Genomic DNA, 22705 nt, shown 5'->3' with positions numbered 1-22705 from the left:
TAATTAGCCATAACTTCGCTACACTTCCCATTGGCTATCAGGGAGATATGCAAATTAACTGCCAACCAAGATGGCGGCCGGCAGCCAGGCAACTGACGCCTACAGGAGGCTTGCTTGCTCCAGTGACGGAGGAAGCCAACGTTCCCTGCCTACGGCTGCTGGGCTCTGAGCTGCTCTCTAAGAAACAATGTTACAAATATAGAAGCTAAACAAAACCCCAGAAATCTGCTTTCAGTCAGCCGGGATCTCAGAGCTGGAGTCGCAACAAAGTTTCAAATACAGAAGGTAAACAAAGTCCAGAAACCTGCTTTCAGCAGCCGAGGTCTGAGCTAAAGCTGGCTCTCAGCTTCAGTGACAGCCATAGAAGGTAAATAAATGCCAGAATTTAAAAAAAAAAGGAAAAAAGGAGAGGCTGGGCGCTTCAGTCACCCACCAGCCTGAAAACGGCCCTCAGCCCCTCACCCAGACTGGCCAGGCACTGCAGTGGGGACCCCAACCCTGAAGGGGGTGTGACCAGCTGCAAACAGCCATCATCCCCTCACCCAGGCTGGCCAGGCACACAAGAGGGACCCTCACCCTGATCCAGGACACCCTTTAGGGCAAACCAGCCGGCCCCCACCCGTGCACCATGCCTCTATCCTATATGGTAAAATGGTAATATGCCTCCCAGCACTGGGATCAGTGGAGCCGCGAGGCCTCCCGAACCCGAGATCAGCGGAGCCGTGAGGCCTCCCATCACCGGGATCAGCAGAGCAGCGAGGCCTCCCAACACCGGGATCAGTGGAGCCACGAGGCCTCCCGGCCTGGGGTCAGCAGAGCCACAAGGCCTCCCGAATCCGGGATCAGCGGAGCCTGGAGGCCTCCTGGCACCGGGATCAGTGGAGCCACGAGGCCTCCTAGCACCAGGATCAGCAGAGCAGCAAGGCCTCACTGCCCCTGTGTCAAGCGGAGCCGCAAGGCCTCCCAGCACTGGGATCAGCGGAGTAGGGAGGCCTCCTAGCACTGGGATCAGCAGAGCCGAGAGGCCTCACAGCACCGGGATCAGTGGAGCCGCGAGGCCTCCCGGCCTGGGATCATTGGAGCCACAAGGTCTCCCGAACCTGGGATCAGCGGAGCCGTGAGGCCTCCTAGCACCAGGATCAGCGGAGCAGTGAGGCCTCACTGCAGTGTGACAGGGGGCAGCGCCCAAACCCCCTGATTGCCCAGTGGCTCTGTGTGTGACAGGGGGCGGGGCCACAACCTCCCTATCCACTCTGCTCTGTTCGTGAAAGGGGAAGGCGCCCCAACCCCCTGATCGGCCCTGCTCTGTGCCTGATAGGGGGGAGCTCCCCAAACCCCTGATCGGCCCTGCTCTGTGTGTGACTGGGTGGAGCCGCAACCTACCCATCGGCCCTGCCCTGAGTGTGACAGGGGGGAGCTCCCCAACCCCCCCATGGGCCCTGCTATGTGTGTGACGGGGTGGAGCCGCAACCTCCCCATTGGCCCTGCCCTGAGTGTGACAGGGGGGAGTGCCCCAATCCCCTGATTGGCCCTGCTCTGTGAGTAACAGGGGGCGGTGCCCCAACCTCCCCATCGACCCTGCCTTGAGTGTGACAGGGGGCAGCGCACCAATCCCCCAATCGGCCCTACCCTAAGCGTGACAGGGTGGCATCGCAACCTCCTGATCCGCCCTGCTCTGTGCATGACAGGGGGCGGCGTCCCAACTCCCCAATTGACCCTGCTCTGAGCCCCACCAGGAGCTGCGGGGCAGGCACCTAGGGATTGGGCCTGCCCTCTGCCACCCGGGAGTGGGCCTAAGCCAGCAGGTTGTTATCTCCCAATGGGTCCCAGACTGTGAGAGGGCACAAGTGGGGCTGAGGGACATCCCCCCCCCCCCAGTGCACAAATTTTTGTGCACCGGGCCTCTAGTCTATATATAATAGAGAAATATGCTAATTAAACGGGACGCCATAATGGGTTGACTAGACAGGAGGAGGTTGCATGCAGAGCATCGGGGGCGGGGCGGCAGGGGCCTCCACGCACCTGTGCTAGGGGAGGGCCTGATCAGCAGCAGCCTTGGCTGCTTCAAAGGCCAGAGAGGGAGGCAGGGCAGGACCAGAAGCAGCCGTGGCTGCTGCGGGGGCCCAGGGAGCGAGGCAGGGCCAGACCGGCAACTCGAGGGTGGGCGATGCTGCAGAATTTCAAATTGCATGCTGGGCTCCTTGAAATGACATCTGAATATGATGCTCATTGAATCATATATGATCAGACACTTAGGAGCAAATGTTCACTTTATGGAACCAATGCATACAAAACCCAGGGAAAACCAGGCTGATGCCTGGTTTTCAGAGTTCCTAGCTTTATAGGAGAGTAAGTACAGTCTATCACAGGCAGGCCCAAAAATTTTTAGATATTTGAGGGATCTAGAGAAGAAAGGAATTCACCCAAATTTATAGATACAATAGGTGAAATATGGTGGATAATTCTTGGCTTGGCATCTCAGCCTCATGAGGTTTTTAAACGCTCCATCTGAGATTCTTTATGAACATGTCTAGCAAAGCAGGAGACATCTGATAGATAATGGTCCTCTCTCATTGATGTTTTTATCTCTCTATCCTCCTGCCTTCCTCTCTCTCTCAAAAAAAAAAAAAAAAGACAGAAATGCCATTTGATGGAGCATTTGAGATCTTGATTTCTGGCATGCCCTAGTTTGGCTCAAATAACTGCTTATAAAAATTATCTGAAAGCTTGGACATTCTTACATAGACATTTACTTTGAATAGTCCACAGGATTCTGAAGAAGCCTACTCAGGACCATCCAACAGACCAAGACCCAGTGCTAGGTACCCCCAAAAGTCTATTATGCTTTGCATTGGGTGAATTTGGGTGAGTTTTGTCTTGTAATCTGTCTCTTTTTTTCTTTGTGTCTATTTATATATGTTATAAATGTGATATAATTTTCTACCTCCATATGTATTATTAATATTAATTTAAAAGCTATCACTTATAAGGACAGGATATTTTAAAGTTATCAGAAATATAGACACTAACTCAAAATATCATATTATAATAGTAAACTAGAGGCCTAGTGCACAAAAATTTGTGCACTCGGGAGGGGTACCTCAGCCCGGCCTGTGACCTCTCACAGCCTGGGACCCCTAGGGGGATGACCATCTGCTGGCTGAGGCCTGCTCCCCAGGGGATTGAGTCTAAGCTGGAAATCAGACATTTCTCTGGCAGCCTGGCAAACTTAGGGGGATGTCCACTTCCAGCGGGGAGCAGACCTAAGCTGCAGTCAGACATCCTTAGTGCTGCTGAGGAGGCAGGAGAGGCTCCCACCACCACCGCTGTACTGGCAGCCATCAGCCTGGCTTGTGGCTGAACAGAGCTCCTCCATGTGGGAGCTCACGGACCACCAGAGGTCAGCTCCTGCATTGAGCGTCTGCCCCCTGGTGGTCAGTGTGTGTCATAGTGACCATTCATTCCCAGTCTTTCTGCTGTTAGGGTCAGTTTGCATATTACCCTTTTACTATATAGGATAGAGGCCTGGTGCACGGGTGCGGGCCAGCTGGTTTGCCCTGAATGGTGTCCTGAATCAGGGTGGGGGTCCTGCTTGGGTGCCTGGCCAGCCTGAGTGAGGGACTGAGGGCTCTTTTCAGGCTTCCCACACCCCGTTTAGGATTGGGGTCCCCACTGGGGTGCCTTGACAGCCTGGATGAGGGGCTGATGGCTGTTTTCAGGCTGCCTGCACCCCCTTCAGGGTGGGGGTCCCCACTGGGGTGCCTTGACAGCCTGAATGAGGGGCTGATGGCTGTTTTCAGGCTGCCCGCACCCCCTTCAGGGTGGGGGTCCCCACTGGGGTGCCTTGACAGCCTGAATGAGGGGCTGATGGCTGTTTTCAGGCTGCCCGCACCCCCTTCAGGGTGGGGGTCCCCACTGGGGTGCCTTGACAGCCTGGGTGAGGGGCTGATGGCTGTTTTCAGGCTGCCCGCACACCCTTCCGTGTGGGGTTCCCCACTGGGGTGCCTGGATGAGAGGCTGATGGCTGTTTTCAGGCTGCCTGCACCCCCTTCAGGGTGGGCGTCCCCACTGGGGTGCCTGGCCAGTCTGGATGAGGGGCTGAGGGCTGTTTTCAGGCAGGCCAAGCCTGCAACTGAAGCTCCCAGTCTCTCATTTTTTTCTTTTTTTTTTAATTCTGGGATTGATTAACCTTCTGTAATTGAAACTTTGTTGCAGCTCTAGCTCCGAGGCCGGCTTGCTGAAAGCAGGTATCTGGGGTTTGTTTAGCTTCTATAATTGCAACATTGTTGCACCCGGAGCTCAGAGCCGGGCCTCGGCAGGTGGGGAACCTTGGCTTCCTCCATCACTGGAGCAAGCAAGCCTCATGTTCGCTTCAGCTGTGTGGCTGTCGGCTGCCATCTTGGTTTGCAATTAATTTGCATATCACTCTGATTAGCCAATGGGAAGCGTAGCGGAGGTATGGTTAATTACCATGTTTGTCTATTATTAGATAGGATTTGATACTTTTATTTATTATGCATATTTAATAAAAGGAACATTTAATAATAATTGTACATGTTGAGGGACTTTTGATCAAGATGGCAGAGTATATAAACTCTATGCACACCTTCTCCACAATTACATCAATATTCAACTAAATTATAGAACAAACATAATTTAGAACCTCCTGAAGACTAGCTGAACAGAACTTTTATAACTAATGATGAAAAGAATAAGCCATGTAGAAACAGTGGAAAGAATGGTGACATGGACCATGATGATCCCACATTCATGGTGTGGAGATTAGAAATCTAGAGTGATATCTCGACTGCAGAGGTCCCAGCCCCATACCCGGCTCCCCAGCTCAGGGTACCAAGGCCCAGAAGAGAAGTCCCCATAACATTCGATCCCTTCCCAAGCAGTTCCAGACCCTACTCACCTGGTGGCCAGTTCAGATCACACTACAACACAATCCAACAAGCTCCACAAAAAATAAACCTGAAGGTTGGACTAAACTAGCAAGAGATATGTACTAAAGAGACTCTTTTTCCATGAAGTTATCTCCCATAAAAAGATTGTCTGCTGTAGTCATGGCCAGATCTCATATCCAGTCAGTCTAAGAATGAACCTCACTGACATACCAACAGCACTATCGGCCCAACTAGACTGTCAAATTACAGTGGGAAAGCTGGGGAGTGTTGAGGGGGGAGGCGGAAGTAAGAGATCAGCCGAAGGACTTGTATTCATGCATATAAGCATAGCTAATGGACACAAGACACGGGGGGGCGGGGTGAGGGCATTTACCAGGGGTTAGGGGAGGCCGAGGGAAGGTCAATGGGTGGGTGGGGGGGGGGGGGAAGGAGACATATGTACTAATATCTGTAATACTTTAAACAATAAAATAAAATTTAAAAAAGAAAAAATAAACAATATGGAGAACACCATGGTGAACCCAGATCAGGAACCAGAGAGACAGTGCCAATGGATCCCACAGCACACCTTCTACATAAGGCCACTCTGTCAAGACAGGGAGAAGTAGCAGATCAATCTAACATATAGAAAAAACAAAAAAACACATGAATTCAGCCAAAATGAAGATACAAAGAAACATGTCCCAACTGAAAAAACAGGACTAACTCCAGAAAAATAACTAAATAAAATTGAAACAAGTAATCTAGCAGATACAGAGTTCAAAACACTAGTTATAAGGCTGCTCAATGAACTTAGGAAAAGAATAGGAGAACTCAGTGAGAGCTTCATCAAAGAGACAGATAACATAGAAGTGAGGTAGAAAGCATAAAAAAGAACCAGATAGGATTGAAGTATACAATAACTAAAAGAACAACATACTAGGTGGAAACAACAGCAAATTAGATGAAGTAGAAGATTGAATCAATAATCTGGCAAATAAGGTAGTGGAAAATATCCAATTGAAATAGCAAGAATCTACACTAATAAAAGACAAACATACAAATTGACCATACCTTCACTATGCCTTAAGCCATGCCCACCAGCCAATCAGAGCGACTATATGCAAATTAACTCAACCAAGATGGCGGACAGCAGCCACAGGGCTGGAGCGAGCAGGAGGCTTGGTTGCCCCAATGATGGAGGAAGCCAAGTTTCCCACCTGCTGCGGCGGCTCTAAGCTCCACTCAAAGCAACGAAGTTTCAATTATAGAAGGTAAATAAACCCCAGATACCTGCTTTAAACTGGCTGTGGCCACGGAGCTGAAGCGAGCAGGAAGCTTCCCTCCCACCTGCCCTGGCCGGCTCTGAGCTCCTCTCAAGGCTACAAAGTTTCAATTATAGAAGGTAAATATATCCCAGAATTAAAAAAAAAAAGAAAAAAAGGAGAGGCTGGGAGCTTCCGTTGCTGGGGCAGCTTGGCCCACCTGAAAACAGCCCACAGCCCCTCACCCAGACTGGCCAGGCATCCCAGTGAGGACCCGCCACCCTAAAAGGGGTGTGGCCAGCCTGAAACAGCCATCAGCCCCTCACCTAGGCTGGCCAAACCTCCATGGGGTGAGGGTCCCACTGGGGGGGAGGGCTTGACCAGCCTGCAAACAGCCATCAGCCCCTAACCCAGGCTGGCCAGGCAACCCAGTGGGGACACCCCACCCTAAAGGGGATGTGGCCAGCCTGAAAACAGTGATCAGCCCCTCACCCAGGCTGGCCAGGCACCCCAGTGGGGACCCCCACCCTGAAGGGGGTGTGACCAGCCTGCAAACACCCATCAGTCCCTCACCCAGGCTGGCCAGGCATCCCAGCAGGACCCCCACCCTGATCCGGGACACCCTTCAGGGCAAACCAGCCGACCCCCACCCATGGACCAGGCCTCTATCCTATATAATAAAATGGTAATATGCAAACTGACCCTAACAACAGAACAACTGGAAATTACTGGTCACTATGACACACACTGACCACCAGGGGGAAGATGCTCAGTGCAGGAGCTGCCCCCTGGTGATCAGTGTGCTCCCACAGGGGGAGCTCTGCCCAGCAACAAGCCAGGCTGCCAGCTGCCAGTACAGCAGTGGTGGTGGGAGCTTCTCAAGCCTCCTCAGCAGCGCTAAGGATGTCCGCCTGCAGCTTAGGCCTGCTCCCTGCTGGCAAGTGGACATCCCCCGAGGGCTGTCGGGCTGCCAGAGGGATGCCTGACTGCCAGCTTGGGACCAATCCCCCAGGGAGTGGGCCTAAGCCAGCAGGTGGACTTCCTCTGAGAGGTCCCAGACTGCAAGAGGGCATCAGCCGGGCTGAGGGACCCCCCTCCGAGTGCACAAATTTTTGTGCACCGGGCCTCTAGTAATAAGAATAAAAAACAAAAGGATACTTTAGGAAAAAAACATCAAGTGTACCAATATCACATAATAGAGGTACAAGAAAGAGAATAAAGAGAGAAAGGGATTAACAACATATTTGAAGAAATACTGATGGGAAATTTTCCTAAACTGGTGAAGGAAATAGACATGTAAGTCCACAAAACATACAGTTCAAAACAAGATGAAGCCAAAGAGGTCCATACCAAGATTCATAATAATTTAAATGCCAAAGTTTAAAGACAAAAAGAGAATCTTAAAACTTGCAAGATAAAAGTAGACAGTCATGTACAAGGAATCTGCTTACTTTACAGAAAATTTGTAGGCCAGAAGGAAATGGCACAAAACATTAAAGGTGACAAAAGTAAATAACTACAAACAAGATTACTCTACCCAGCAAGGTTATTAATGAGAATCAAGAAACAGATCAAGAGTTTCTCAAAAGAAAAAGCTCAGGGAGTTCATCACCACTAAACCAATGTTACAACAAATGTTACAGGGACTTCTCTAGTAGAAAAGAAAATATAAAAAATATGACAGTCTAATCAATGCCGCTTTGTCTCTGGATCTGTCCTTGTTCATCAGTTTATGTTGTTCATTATATTCCACAAATGAGTGAGATCATGTGGTATTTATCCTTCTCTGACTGGCTTATTTCACTTAGCATAATGCTCTCCAGTTCCATCCATGCTGTTGCAAGTGGTAAGAATTCCTTCTTTTTTACAGCAGCATAGTATTCCATTTTGTAGATGTACTACAGTTTTCTAATCCATTTATCTGTTGATGGACACTTAGGCTGTTTCCAAATCTTAGCTATGGTAAATTGTGCTGCTATGAACATAGGGATGCATATATCCTTTCTGATTGGTGTTTCTGGGGCCTTAGAGGGAAGGTAGGGGAGGGTGGGGGTAAGGGGGAGAGATCAACCAAAGGACTTAAATGCAAGCATATAGGCCTAACCAATGGACACAGACAATAGGGGGGTGGGGGCATGAGTGGGGGAATAGGGGGTAACGTGGGGATAACGACACATATATAATATCTTAAACAATAAAAAAATATACATTTATTTAAAAATATATGACAGGAAAATACAGAAAAGAAAAAATTCTAACTGACAAAGGCAAACACTGAGTGAGTAACAGATCAATCAATTAGAAAGCTAGGACAAATGTTAAAAGACAAAACTAAGAAGATCATATGTAATTACAACAATTAATAAAGGAATACAAACAAAAACACATTAACAAAGAAAGTAAAAAATATGGACAAAAACAGTGGCCTTAAATGAACATACATGCTAAAAGCCTCAACAAAATATTAGCAAATGGGATCCAGCAATACATTAAAAATATTATACACCATGATCCAGGGAGATTTATTCTGGTAATGCAAGGTTGGTTCAATATTAGTAAATAAATATAATACAGCACACAAACAAAATGGAGAATAAAAATCACACAATTATATCAATAGATGCAGAAAAAGCATTCAACAAAATCCTGCACCCATTTATGATAAAAATTATCACAAAAGTGGGAATAGAAGAAACATACCTCAATGTAATAAAGGCCATATATGGCAAACCCACAGCAAACATCATACTCAATGGGCAAAAATGAAAAGTGTTCTCTTAAAAACCATAAGATCACGAATAAGACAGGGATGTTCCCTGTCACCAGTCTTATTTAACACTAGAGGCACAGTGCATGAAATTCATGTATGGGTAGAGTCCCTAGGACGAGCTGGCGATCAGGGACAATCTGTGGGGCAACTGGTGGGGTGATCAGGGAGCCCTCGCTGGCACTCGCCTTGGCTGGCCTGAAGCCTGTGAGCTGAGGGCAGCTTCTGCATTGAATATCTGCCTTCGGTGGTCAGTGCTCAACATAGTGGCCAGTTGTTCCGCCGTTTGGTCGATTTGCATATTACGCTTTTATTATATAGGACTAGAGGCCCGTTACAGGAAGATTCCTGCAAGAATAGGGCTTCCAGCTGCTAGAGCGAAGCAGAAAGGGGAGCGAAACCCGCTGAGGCGGGCTTCCCTCCCACTCCGAGCCACTCCTGCTGGGTTTCCCCTGCTGCTCTCAGGCACTGTGGCGGGTTTCCCCTCCCACTCCCAAGCACTGTGGCGGGTTTCCCTTCCAACTCCCAAGCACTGTGGCAGGTTTCCCCTCCTGCTCCCAGGCTCTGTGGCGGGTTTCCCCTCCCTCTCCCAGGCACTGTGGAAGGTTTCCCCTCCCTCTCCCAGGCGCTCCTGCTAGGTTTCCCCTCCTGCTCCCAGGCACTGTGGAAGGTTTCCCCTCCCTCTCCCAGGCGCTCCTGCTGGATTCCCCCCCACCCCCCACTCCCAGGTGGTCCTGCTGGGTTTCCCCTCCCGCTTCTGGGCACTGTGGAGGGTTTCCCCTCCTGCTCCCAGCCACTCCTGCTGGGTTCCCCCTCCCCCCTCTCCCAGGCACTCCTGCTGGGTTTCCCCTCCCGCTCCCAGCCACTCCTGCTGCATTTCCCCTCCCACTCCCAGGCGCTGTGTCGGGTTTCCCCCCCACTCCCAGGCTCTGTGGCAGGTTTCCCCTCCTGCTCCCAGCCACTCCAGCTGGGTTCCCCCTCCCCCCTCTCCCAGGTGCTCCTGCTGCATTTCCCCTCCCACACCCAGGCATTGTGGCTGGTTTCCCCTCAGCTCCCAGCCACTCCTGCTGGGTTTCCCCTCCTGCTCCCAGCCACTCCTGCTGCATTTCCCCTCCCACACCCAGGCGCTGTGGCGGGTTTCCCCTCAGCTCCCAGCCACTCCTGCTGGGTTTCCCCTCCTGCTCCCAGCCACTCCTGCTGCATTTCCCCTCCCACACCCAGGCGCTGTGGCAGGTTTCCCCTCCAGCTCCCAGGCGCTCTTGCTGGGTTTCCACTCCCGCTCCCAGGCGCTGTGGAGGGTTTCCCCTCCCTCTCCCAGCAGCTCCTGCTGGGTTTCCCCTCCCCCTCCCAGGCGCTGTGGTGGGTTTCCACTCCAGCTCCCAGGCGCTGTGGCAGGTTTCCCTTCCCACTCCCAGCCACTCCTGCTGGGTTTCCCCTCCTGCTCCCAGGTGCTCCTGCTTGGTTTCCCCTCCCGCTCCCAAGCACTGTGGTGGGTTTCCTCTCAGCTCCCAGGCACTCCTGCTGGGTTTCCCCTCCCGCTCCCAGGCACTGTGGCGGGTTTCCTCTCCCTCTCCCAGGCCCTTTGGCAGGTTTCCCCTCCCACTCCCAGGTGCTGTGGTGGGTTTCCCTTCCCACTCCCAGCCAAGCCTGCTGGGTTTCCCCTCCTGCTCCCAGGCGCTCCTGCTGCATTTCCCCTCCTGCTCCCAGGTGCTCCTGCTCCGTTTCCCCTCCCGCTCCCAAGCACTGTGGTGGGTTTCCTCTCAGCTCCCAGGCGCTTTGGCAGGTTTCCCCTCCCACTCCCAGGTGCTGTGGCGGGTTTCCCTTACCACTCCCAGCCACTCCTGCTGGGTTTCCCCTCCTGCTCCCAGGCGCTTCGGCTCGGTTTCCCCTCCTGCTCCCAAGCACTGTGGCCGGTTTCCTCTCAGCTCCCAGGCACTCTTGCCAGGTTTCCCCTCCCACTCGCAGGCGCTGTGGTGGGTTTCCCCTCCCACTCCCAAGTGCTCTTGCTGGGTTTCCCCTCCCGCTCCCAGGCCACTGTGGTGGGTTTCCCCTCCCACTCCCAGCCACTCCTGCTGGGTTTGCCCTCCTGCTTCCAAGCGCTCCTGCTGGGTTTCCCCTCCCACTCGCAGGCGCTGTGGTGGGTTTCCCATCCTGCTCACAGGCGCTTTGGCTGGTTTCCCCTCCCGCTCTCAGGCGCTGCCCCTTCCCTCCAAGCCGCTGCCCCTCCAGCTTGCAGCCATGGCTGGGCTTGCCCTCCCACCTCCTGCCTCCCACCTCCGCAGCCTTGGCTCCGTTTCTGTCCTCGAGGCCTCTACTTAGCTCCCTTCTGTAACACTTGGCCTCCATTTTGTCCTCAGTCTTCCCTCCCAACTGGTATATGCAAATTAACCACCATCTTTTAGCTTCTATAATTGAAACATTGTATCTTATGGAGCTGTTGCTTCAGGAGCTCAGAGCCGGGCTGCGGCAGGCGGGGAACATTGGAGTCCTCCATCACTGGAGCAAGCAAGCCTCATGTTCCGCTTCAGCTGCCTGGCTGCCGGCAGCCATCTTGGCTGCAGTTAATTTGCATATCTCACTGATTAGCCAATGGGAAGGGTAGTGGAGGTACTGCTAATTACCATGTCTCTCTATTATTAGATAGGATAGTACTGGAAGTTCTAGCCACAATAATTGGACAAGAAGAAGAAATAAAAGACATCTAAATTAGAAATGAAGAAGTAAAACTGTCATTATTTGACGATGACATGATATTGCATATAGAGAACCCTACAGATTCCACCAAAATGTACTAGCACTGATTAATAAATTCAGTAAAGTAGCAGGATACTTTATAAACAAATATCCAGAAATCAGTTGCATTTTATAATGAATTCTCACAAAGAAAAACTGAGAAAACAATCTCATTCAGTTGCTTCAAAAAATGTAAAATACCTAGGAATAAATTTAACCAAGGATATAAAAGACCTGTATGCAGAAAATTATGACACTGAAGGAAGAAACTGAAGAAGACACAAATAATTGGAAGCATATACTGTGTTCATGGATAGGAAGAATTAACATCATTTAAATGTTCATATAACCAAAAACACTCTATAGATTCCAAACAATTACTATCAAAATACCAACGGCTGGCATGGCTAAATGGTTAGAGTGTTGTCCCATGCAGCAAAGGGTCACAGGTTTGATTCCCAGTCCAGGGCACATACCTGGATTAGAGATGAGATCCCCAGGCCTGGCCACGTGCAGGAGGAAAACAATTGATGTTTCTCTCACATTGATGCTTCTCTTTCTCTCTCTCTCCCTCCCTCCCCATCCCTTTCATACTCTCTAAAAATCAACAGAAAATATTATCATTGGAGGAGGATTAACAAAAAAATACCAATGGCCTATTTCATAGAACTACAACAAATATTCCAAATACTTATATGGAACAACAAATGACCCCAAATAGCCATAGCAATCTTGAGAAAGAATAGCAAAGTTGGATGAATCATGCACCTTAATATCAAACTATACTACAAGGACATAGTAATCAAAATAGCTTGGCCCTAGCCAGTTTTGCTAGATGGATAGAGTGTTGGCCTGCAGACTTAAGAATCCTGGGTTTGATTCTGGTAAAGGACATGTACCTTGGTTGCAGGCTCAATCCCCAACCCTGAGTGGGACACCTGTGGGAAGCAACAAATTGATGTGTGTCTCTCAAATCAATGTTTCTCTCTGTCTCTCCCTCTCCCTTCCACTCTCTAAAATTCAATGGAATAAACATTCTCAGGTGAGGATTAACAAAACAATACAAAACAAAACAAAAAAAGCTTGGTACTGGCATAAAAACAGACATATAGATCAATGGAACAGAATAGAGAGCCCAGAAATAAATCCACACTTTTATGGTCAATTAATAATTGACAAAGGATGCAAGAACATATAATAGGAAAAGATAGTCTATTCAACAAGTGGTATTGGGAAAATTGGACAGAAACATGCAAAAAAAGAGAAACTAGACCACCTTCTTATACCGTACAAAATAACAAATTCAAAATGGATTGAAGACTTAAATTTTAGACTTGAAACCATAAACATCCTAGAAGAAAACATAGGAAGAAAAATCTCAGACATTTCTCATAGCAATTTTTTTCTGATACATCTCCTCAGGCAAGGAAAACAAAAGGAAAAAAAAATGTGACTACATCAAACTAAAAAGGTTTTGCACAGCTAAGGAAACATTCAACCAAATGAAAAGACAACCCACTGAATGGGAGAACATATTTGCCAATGATATATCTGATAAGGGGTTAATCTCCAAACTATATAAAGAACTCAACATCAAAAAACAAACAAACAAACAATTCAAATGAAAATTGGGCAAGGGACTTGAATAGACACTTCTCCAAAGAGGACATACAGATGGCCAATAGACATATGAAAAATGCTCAAGGTCGCTAATCATTGGAGAGGTACAAATTAAAACCATAATGAGGTGTCACTTCACACCTGTCAGAATGGCTATCATCAATAAATCAACAAAGGACAAGTGTTGGCAAAGATGTGGAGAAAAAGGGAATCCTCCTGCACTGTTGGTGTGAATGCAGATTGGTACAGCCACTGTCAGAAGCAGTATGGAATTACCTAAAAAAATTAAAAACAGAACTGCCTTATGACCCAGCAATTCCACTTCTGGGAATATATCTGGAGAAACACAAAATTTGAAAGAATATATGCATCCCTATGTTCACTGAACTATAATTTACAAACAATAACCACGATTTTGAAGCAACCCAAGTGTTCATCAATAGATGAGTACCTAAAACAGCTGTGGTACATTTACACAATGACATACTATCCCTCTGTAAAAAAGAAGGAAATCTTACCTTTTGAGACAACATGGATGGGCCTGGAGAGTATTATGCTAAGTGAAATAAGCCAGTCAGAGGAAGGTAAGTACCGTACGACTTCACTTATATATGGAAGGCAATGAACAAAATAAATTAACAAAATATAAACATACTCATAGATACAGAGAACAGACAGACAGCTGTCAGAGGGGATGGGGATGGGGAGGGATTAAGCAAGGAGAAAAAAAACTCATAGATACAGACAAAAGTAGGTGCTTACCAGAGGGAATGGGGATTGGGGGGAGGTAGAAGAGGGTAAAATAAGGATAAATACTGATGGAAGGAGACTTGATTTTGGGTGGTCAACACCCAATACAATACTTGGTTTTGTATTAAAGAATTATACCCCTGAAATGATATAATTTTAATAACCTATGTCACCCCAATAAATTCAATAAAAATTAAAAATAAATAAGTAAAATTAAAAAAGCAAAATAAACAAAGAAAATAAAAAACTCATAGATACAGAGGATAAATTGATGGTTACCAGATGTGAGGGGCACAGTGGGAATGGGTGAAAAAGGTGAAAGATATAAATAAGTAAAAAACTGTCAGTTATTTAAAAAAAAGCTACAGGGATGTAAATCAGACAATAGGGAATATGGTCAATAATACTGTACTAACTATGTATAGTGTCAGATGGGTACTAGACTTATAGGGAACTCACTCTGTAAGGTATATAAATGTCTATTCACTACATTGTATACAAATTAATATAATATTGTATGTAAACTGTAATTGAAAAATAATATTTAAAATAGTAATAATAATAATACATTTTTATATTTTAGTTCTGGAGTTCACAAAGATAATTGTTACTAACTTATTTCAGTGACATCAGATTATTCACAATAGTTCTGTGGTTCAATGTTCTAACATTACAAATGGTTTACACCAGTGGTCGGCAAACCACGGCTCACGAGCCACATGCAGCTCTTTGGCCCTTTAAGTGTGGCTCTTCCACAAAATACCACGTGCGGGCGCACACGTACAGTGCGATTGAAACCTCGTGTCCCATGCGCAGAAGTCGGTTTTCGGCCTGGGAGAGTCTATTTTGAAGTGGCATTAGAAGAAGTGGGGGGTGTCCATAGGGTCAGTCTGGCGACTGGGTGACTGGGCGACTGGTGACGCAGCGCAGGCGGGCCGCGGGATACGCAGCGTGGGGTAAGTACATTGTTTTGAGGTACATTCACTGAGGTCGACCCCTTCCAACTCTCCCATCCACACTCGTCTATCTGAAACAAGTATACAAGATGAGTGTGGATGGGAGAGCTGGAAGGGGTCGACCTCAGCGAACATACCTCAATCAGATTGAGGATGTTTTTAGCAAAGGCCAGCTTAGGAGTACCCTAATTAAGTTAATAACAATGTACCTACCTATATAGTTTAAGTTTAAAAAATTTGGCTCTCAAAAGAAATTTCAATAGTTGTACTGTTGATATTTGGCTCTGTTGACTAATGAGTTTGCCGACCACTGGTTTACACTGTCTTTAACTCAGTGGTTACCAAACCTTTTCTTAAATGGCCAGAAGGCAAATATTTTAGGCTTTGTAAGCTATCCTGTCTCTACCATCACTATTTAATATTACTGTTGTACTGGAAAGGCACCCATGGGCAATACTTAAATAAATAGGTGTGATTTGTTAAAACGAATTTTTATTTACAAAAAAAAAATACACAAAAAACGTAAAGGGCAAGATTTGGTCCAAGGGCCATAGTTTGCTGGCACTACCTTAACTTCATAACAACTAAAACAACATTCTTTTTCATTCCACTGTTCAGTCTCCTCTTTGTAACATCCTTGAGACAGATATTGATAACATTTTTAAGAAGACAAGGCTAAGGCTTGTAGAAAGAAATACAGGAAATACCTTGTCCAAGATCACACAGTTCATAGTGCAAGTTATTAAATTAATTTGCCAAGGGAAATGCAAAATGTCCTGTTGCCTGAAAAGGTGTACATATATAAATGCTAATGTTAAACTTTCTAAGGAATTTGTTCCTTAGAAGACTATTTCTGTAAATCATTTTGGAAAATAAACCAAAAAACAGTCTTAATTTATTCATTACAAAAATATATTTTTCATGTATCAAATTCTTTAAAGAAAAATTCCCTTTCATACTGACTGAGTAAAAGGCCTCAATGGAGGTTTTAAAGGATATCTTTTGATTGCTCTTGGTGAGAAAGACATGGGACTGGGAGGAAATGTTTCTTTCTCCTTCTTAAGCAGCCTCCCAGGAGCATGATACTTGACCACAGGGATAAAGATGCCCAGGTTCTCTGCATCCACAAACAAGGAGGATGAATGGTTTCAGACCAGCCTTGAGGCAGCAGGTGGCCTCTTGTAGCTGAAGACTTACCAATGTTAATCTCATCATCAGTCAGAGTGTCTCCAATAAAATCAAACTGAAAGGACTGCAGAGTCTGGGAAAATTTCTGAACAGCTGAGGAATAATCTGCAAAGAAAACAGGAGAAATGGTCAACACTGCTTTACTTTGACCAATATCCTCATCTCTATTAGGGAAAATAGGAGTAAAGCAAAGGGAAATGCTTCCAGCAGGTAACAACTTACATTGAATGATGTTAAACAAACAAACAAACAAAAAAGATTGCACTGTTTGTAGAAGATTTGAGCAACCAAAACCACACATTAAAGAGGGACAAGGGCAGGTTGTTGAAGTCCTTTTAAGTTATGGGACGTGTTTCATCTTCAATCCCTGTCCTCTTTGACCTGTTTGTTCTACTCAAAGCCCGTAAAACCTTTAAGCATTTAGTCCTAACCAGTTTGGCTCAGTGGATAAAGCATTGGCCTGCGGACTGAAGGATCACAGGTTCGATTCCAGTCAAGGGCATGTACCTTGGTTGCTGGCACATCCCCAGTAGCGGGTGTGCAGGAGGCAGCTCAAGGGCTCTTCCCATGACAACAGAGACAACATCTGGACGTTTTACATATTAACCAGATGACAGCCTGGGTTGGCATACAATCTGGTAGGGGAACAAGTTTGGCTTGCTCACTGAGTATTCACCAAAGGACCTAAAATAAGGGGCACTGAATGTAAAAACTGAAGGTGGTATGGCCAGACACATGTTTAGGCTTTTTTTTTTTTCTTTTGGTTAAGAATTTAGAATTTTATTATATAAAAGGTTAATGATGATATAAAATAAAATCACAATTAGGTACCCATTTGACAAATTATCTTTATTCAAATTTTTAAAATATCACCTCCACCAAAAGGTCCAGCCAAACTATCCCCAGTTGCTACTTCAAGAGTGGTTCTTAGGATCATCATTACCTGGAAGCTTGGTGGAAATACACATTCCCAGGTCACACCCAGATCTGCTGAATCAGAATCTGCATTTTTATAGATTCCCTAGGGCCGTGGTCGGCAAACTGAAGCTCGTGAGCTACATGCGGCTCTCTGGCCCCTTGAGTGTGGCTTTTCCTAAGCCTTAGGAGTACCCTAATTAAGTTAATAACAATGTACCTACCTATATAGTTTAAGTTTAAAAAATTTGGCTCTCAAAAGAAATTTCAGCCGTAACTGGTTTGGCTCAGTGCATAGAGCGACGGCCTGCGGACTGAAAGGTTCCAGGTTCGATTCCGGTCAAGGGCATGTACCTTGTTTGCAGGCACATCCCCAGTAGGGGGTGTGCAGGAGGCAGCTGTTCGATGTTTCTCTCTCATAGATGTTTCTAGCTCTCTATCTCTCTCCCTTCCTCCCTGTAAAAAATCAATAAAATATATTTTAAAAAAAAAAGAAATTTCAATCGTTGCACTGTTGATATTTGGCTCTGTTGACTAATGAGTTTGCTGACCACTGCCCTAGGGGATTAGTATGCTCTTCAAGTTTGAGGAGCACTGTTCTCACCAAAGTAACTCTTCTAGGAAAACTCAAGTTTGCTGGTTATTTATGGTTCCCTGTTCCTGTTTCTTCATTCACACCTTAGTTTCATTATCCTCTATCTTTACATCTATCAGATACACAGGCCTACTAAGAGTTTTTGCTCTCAGGCTAACAGAAAGTGAGACAATACAAACAATAGTATCTATTCCTTTCAATAAAAAGCTATCTCGGTTTAGCTATCATGATTAAACACAATAAAATGTGTTCAGGCATTTGGCTAGAACAGATTAACCTGTCAATAATTGTATTATCATCTTGTCTATGCCCCTTATTCAGAAATAACTTATGTTCAGAGGCCTGACCCTTTGAACACACCATTGATGATGATCATGATGGTGGTGATGATGATGATGATGATAATAAAGGTTTTACAGAGGTCAGGGACTGCAGACCTGGTTACCATGCCTTTTCAAATTTCCACAATTTAGAATCACATTTCCCACTTCAAATCTGGGCCTCATAAGTGTGAAAGGAACACACATACCCTGCCCTCCACATTTCATCAGCAAAGAGAACACAAAACTGGTTCCATGTCTCGAAAACAATCACTTTTCTCTGGCCTTCTTGGACAGCAGCAAAAAAAGGACAAGCCCAGAATTACCCATGTACTCTGTTTCACTCATGAAAATTGAATTATAATATTCATTATATTTCCCTCTCACACATACCAGAATTTCTTAAATGTTATTGGAGCCAAACAACGTACAGTTATTATGCATTTCTCTTTTAGAATTATCTGAGCATTTCATAAACCACAAATAATATGATTTTCAACATTTATAGTATAATGCATATAGTAAGGATGGAGTTACATTCATCCCCCCTTTTTATATGTACCATTTCTTTTTTAATGTTTTTAATGTTTCAATTATAGTTGAAATACATTATTATATTAGTTTCAAGTATAGAACCACTTCTCTTCTCCATACTTCAGGCCTTCAAAACACTACCTTACATATTCACAGAAGCTGAAAAAGTTTATGAAAGTCTTTCTACAAACATTCTCATTTATTCTTCCCAACTATCCAAAGGTAGATATTACTATCCTTACCTTATAAACAAACAAATAAGACAATGCAGATAAATCACACTGAGAAATATGAATAACCATAAATTAACTGCTCTTCATGGAAAAGTATTATTTATTCCACCTCTGTACTTAGGAAAGTGTCAGGAAAGACTCATATATTTTAGATAAATGAGTTGGGTAAATTCTGGACTCCAAAGAATCAACTGATTACCTAGAAATGCTTGTCATGTACAGGACATTTATTTTCTTATCATCCTTATAATAAATGCATCATTCCAAGGCATGTAAACTAATCATTTTATCCTCCCAAATGCTTCCTTATCCCTGTCTACTAATCTACTATGCCACAATTTTTCGTACTATATTTGAGGGTTCTCTCTCCATCACCTTCTAATTTAGTCATGTGTCTTTTATAATATTTTTCCTCTCCTTTTCCTTACTCATTCCAGATGACACTTTTTTAGGAAATTGAAAATCTCTGTGAATGAGGTAGACTATAAGAGGATTAATTGGTACAGTAATTAACTAATGTTATATAAATACCAATTTTCTTTCTACCCCTATACTTTTCTATGGAATCATACAGAATATACTTTTATGTCTAACATATTTAGGTCTACAACATGTCTTAGAAATACACCTACATAAAAAAATAAAATAAAACAGAAGCTATTGGAACCAACATTGTAGGAGATGTGTAAAACAGTAAGAGGTTCACTGCAACCAACCAAAGAAAAATATATATTCAAAATGGCAGGAAAGATTTTTGGTGTTTTCACTAGCCCTTACTGCCCTCATGGCATAGTGGGGCCTTGGGTTTAAGCAAGTAGCAGTCTGTTTCCCAATTCCAGACCTCAAATCATAGGAAGCAGAGCAGACTTTATTTACAAATTATTGTGTACATCTATTCTAACCTGTCTGGAAGTTCCTTAAAAGGCTGATCCAAGCTGGTCATCTCAGCTTCATATAGAATGTCAGGCAGGGGATGAAATGGACACTGCTCATAAAAGATACAAGGTGACTACAAACCTACTATATTATCTTGCTAAGGGCTGTCATGCCAATGTGGCATAAATTGGGTGGCTTAAACAATAAAAATTAATTTTATCACAATTCTGGACACTAGAAGTCTGATATTAAGGTGTCAACAGAATTAGTATTTTCTAAGGCCTCTCTCCTTGGCTTATAAATGGCCATCTTCATTCTGTATCTTCTCATGGTCTTCCTACTGTGTGTGTCTGTATCCTAATCTACTCTTCTTATAGAAAACCATACATGCACAGCTGGCGTGGCTCAGTAGTTGAGTGTCAACCTTTGAACCAGGAGGTCATGGTTCGATTACCCATCAGGGCACATGCTGGAGTTGCAGACTTGATCCCCAGTGTGGGGAATGCAGGAGGCAACCAATCAATGATTCTCTCTCATCGTTGATGTTTCTCTCTCTCTCTCCTTCTCCGTTCCTCTCTGAAATCAATAATATATATATTAAAAGAAAACAAGTCATGTTGGATTTGGGTACACCCATATGACCTCATTTACCTTAATTGCCACTTGTAAGGCCCTATCTCAAAATAGAGTTATAACATGAAGTTACTAGTAGTGGGGTTAAGACTTCAACATATTAATTTTGAGGGACACAATTCAGCTGATAATAGCCAAGATTATGGGGGCAAGAGATAATCAGTGGAGACATATAAGATACGATCTAAAGCACATAGGAGAAGATAGCGTGAGAATCTTTGGGAAATTATGACATTCAAGAGAAGCCAAATATATGGGAGAAATTTAGAAAGACATGTATATGCCAAGGAAAGATACATGCTCAAAAAAGAAGAACGTTTTACCTCAGGCTGTTCCCTAGGCTCAGAGCCTAACTAAATGGTGGAGCACCCCAGCAAGCACAAAGCCAAACTGAAAAGACTAGAAAAAGAGGCTGGTTTGTCTTTTTTTTTTCTTATGTACATTTTGTTTGCTTGTTTCTTTGTTTCATTGATCTCCTAGAATTCAAGGAAATCTCTGTCAAAACATGAGCTGAAAACAGCTAAAAGAATGCTTTTCAGTGATCACACATGACAAGAAATAGTAATTGCAAAAATAGTTTGTAAATGTCTCAAAACAAATGAACTACAACAGCCTTTAAAAATCAAAATTTTTTTAAAATTTAAAAACAACAAACTATAGAAATGGGAGAATCTAATCTGATTTCCTGGGTTGCCACATTATAATAGTCAAATGCCCAATTTTCAACAGAAATTAAAATCAGAAAGCATAAAAAGAAACAGGAAAACAAGTCTCATTCAAAGAAACAAAATAATTGACAGAAACCAGAAGACATTGAACTTAGTAGAAAAAGATTATAACAGTTGTCTTAAATATGCTCAAAAGCTAAGGGAACACAGAAAAAAAGAACTAAATGGAATAAGGAAAACAATATTTCAATGAAATAAGAATGTTAACAAAGGTGAGAATCATAAAATGAAAACAAAAAGGATATTATATGTTAATAAAAGGGTCAATTTACCAAGAAGATATAAAATTATGAACTATATGCAGCAAATATCAGAGCCCTAAAATATATGAACAAAATTGGACAGGATTAAAGGGAGAAATAGATAGCTCTGCAATGATATTTCTGATAATAGATAGAATCAGACATAAGTAAAAAAAAATAGAGTACTTAAAAACACGATAAACCAATTGGACATAAGTGACGTATAAAGAAGACCCCATGCCACAACAGAATGCATATTTTTTGAAGTGTACACTGAACATTCTCCAGGATAGACAGTGTGTTAGGCCACAAAACAAAATTTAATAAGTTTTAAAGGGTTGAAGTCATACAAAATATCTTTGCTGATCAAAATGGAATGAAATTAGAGATTAATAATAGAAAGAACACTGGAAAACTCACAAATGTGTGGAAATTAAAAAGCACACTCTCAAACAACCAATGAGACAAATAAGAAATCAAAGTAAATTAGAAAACACCTTCAGATAAATGAAAACAAATAAACAAAAAATACATGCCAGGCAGTGAAAAAGCAGTGCTAAGATGAAAATTTATAATTAAAAGTGAATGCATTAAAAAAGAAAAAAAATACCTCAAATAAATAATCTAACTTTGTACATTAAGGAACCAGAGAAAGAAAAGAAACCTAAACCCAAAGACAGCTGAATGAAGGAAATGAAGAACAGAAAACAATATAGAAAATTAACAAGATGAAAAGTTGTGAGGCTGGCCCTGACTGGTTTGGCTCAGTGGATAGAGCGTTGGCCTGTGGACTCAAGGGTCCCAGGTTCGATTTTGGTCATGGACACCAAAAAAAAAAAAAAGTTGCGAGGCTGTGTGGCTGAGGGTCTCCCTCCCTCCTTCCTGTAGGCTTTTCCCTTCCCAGTCTCTCTGATAGTAGGAGCTTTAGCAGCCTAACCAGGTGCCCGCTGCCCACTGCATCTGAGAGAATCTATGAAGCCCTTCCAGAGGTGGACTCTTTCCCAATGGTCACATTGTTGGAACTTTTTCTTAAGGAGAGAAAAGTATTGGTAGGTTTAGGGTTTGGGGGAGAAACAAAATAGCATAGCCTAGAAAAAAAATTAGCAAAATTAACAAACCTTTAGTTAGACTGAATGAGAAAAAATAGAGAAGACTCAAATTACTCAAAACAGAAATGAAAGCGAGAACATTACTAGCAATTTTACAGAAATAAAGAGGATTATGAGAGAATACTATGAATACTACCAACTTAAATCACTTAAATGAAAAGGCATGAACGGAAGTGAGGTGGGGGGGCAATAGGGGGATAAGGACACATACGTAATAGCTTAATCAATAAAGAAAAAATTTTTAAAAAATGAAAAGGGAAAATTCCTAGAAATATACTATCTAAACTGAGCCATGAAGAAATAGAAAATCTGAATAGATTGAATCTGTTACCAAAAACCTCCCAACAAAGCA

The 22705-nt window shown here is 44.2% G+C and overlaps 1 protein-coding gene across 3 annotated transcripts in view; it reads right to left on the bottom strand.

The window, feature by feature from the left end:
* Positions 1-22705, bottom strand: part of OPHN1 (oligophrenin 1) — a 604444-nt gene that overhangs the window by 461112 nt on the left and 120627 nt on the right. For all 3 annotated transcript variants that reach the window (XM_036304626.1, XM_036304628.1, XM_036304627.1), the window contains exon 3: positions 16178-16273. In XM_036304626.1, the coding sequence (XP_036160519.1) occupies positions 16178-16273 (96 nt within the window). The remainder of the gene's footprint in view (positions 1-16177; positions 16274-22705) is intronic.

The sequence above is a fragment of the Myotis myotis genome, unplaced genomic scaffold (assembly GCF_014108235.1).
Source record: "Myotis myotis isolate mMyoMyo1 unplaced genomic scaffold, mMyoMyo1.p scaffold_m19_p_4, whole genome shotgun sequence".
NCBI classification, from domain to species: domain Eukaryota; kingdom Metazoa; phylum Chordata; class Mammalia; order Chiroptera; family Vespertilionidae; genus Myotis; species Myotis myotis.
This window is presented reverse-complemented; position numbering and strand designations above follow the sequence as displayed.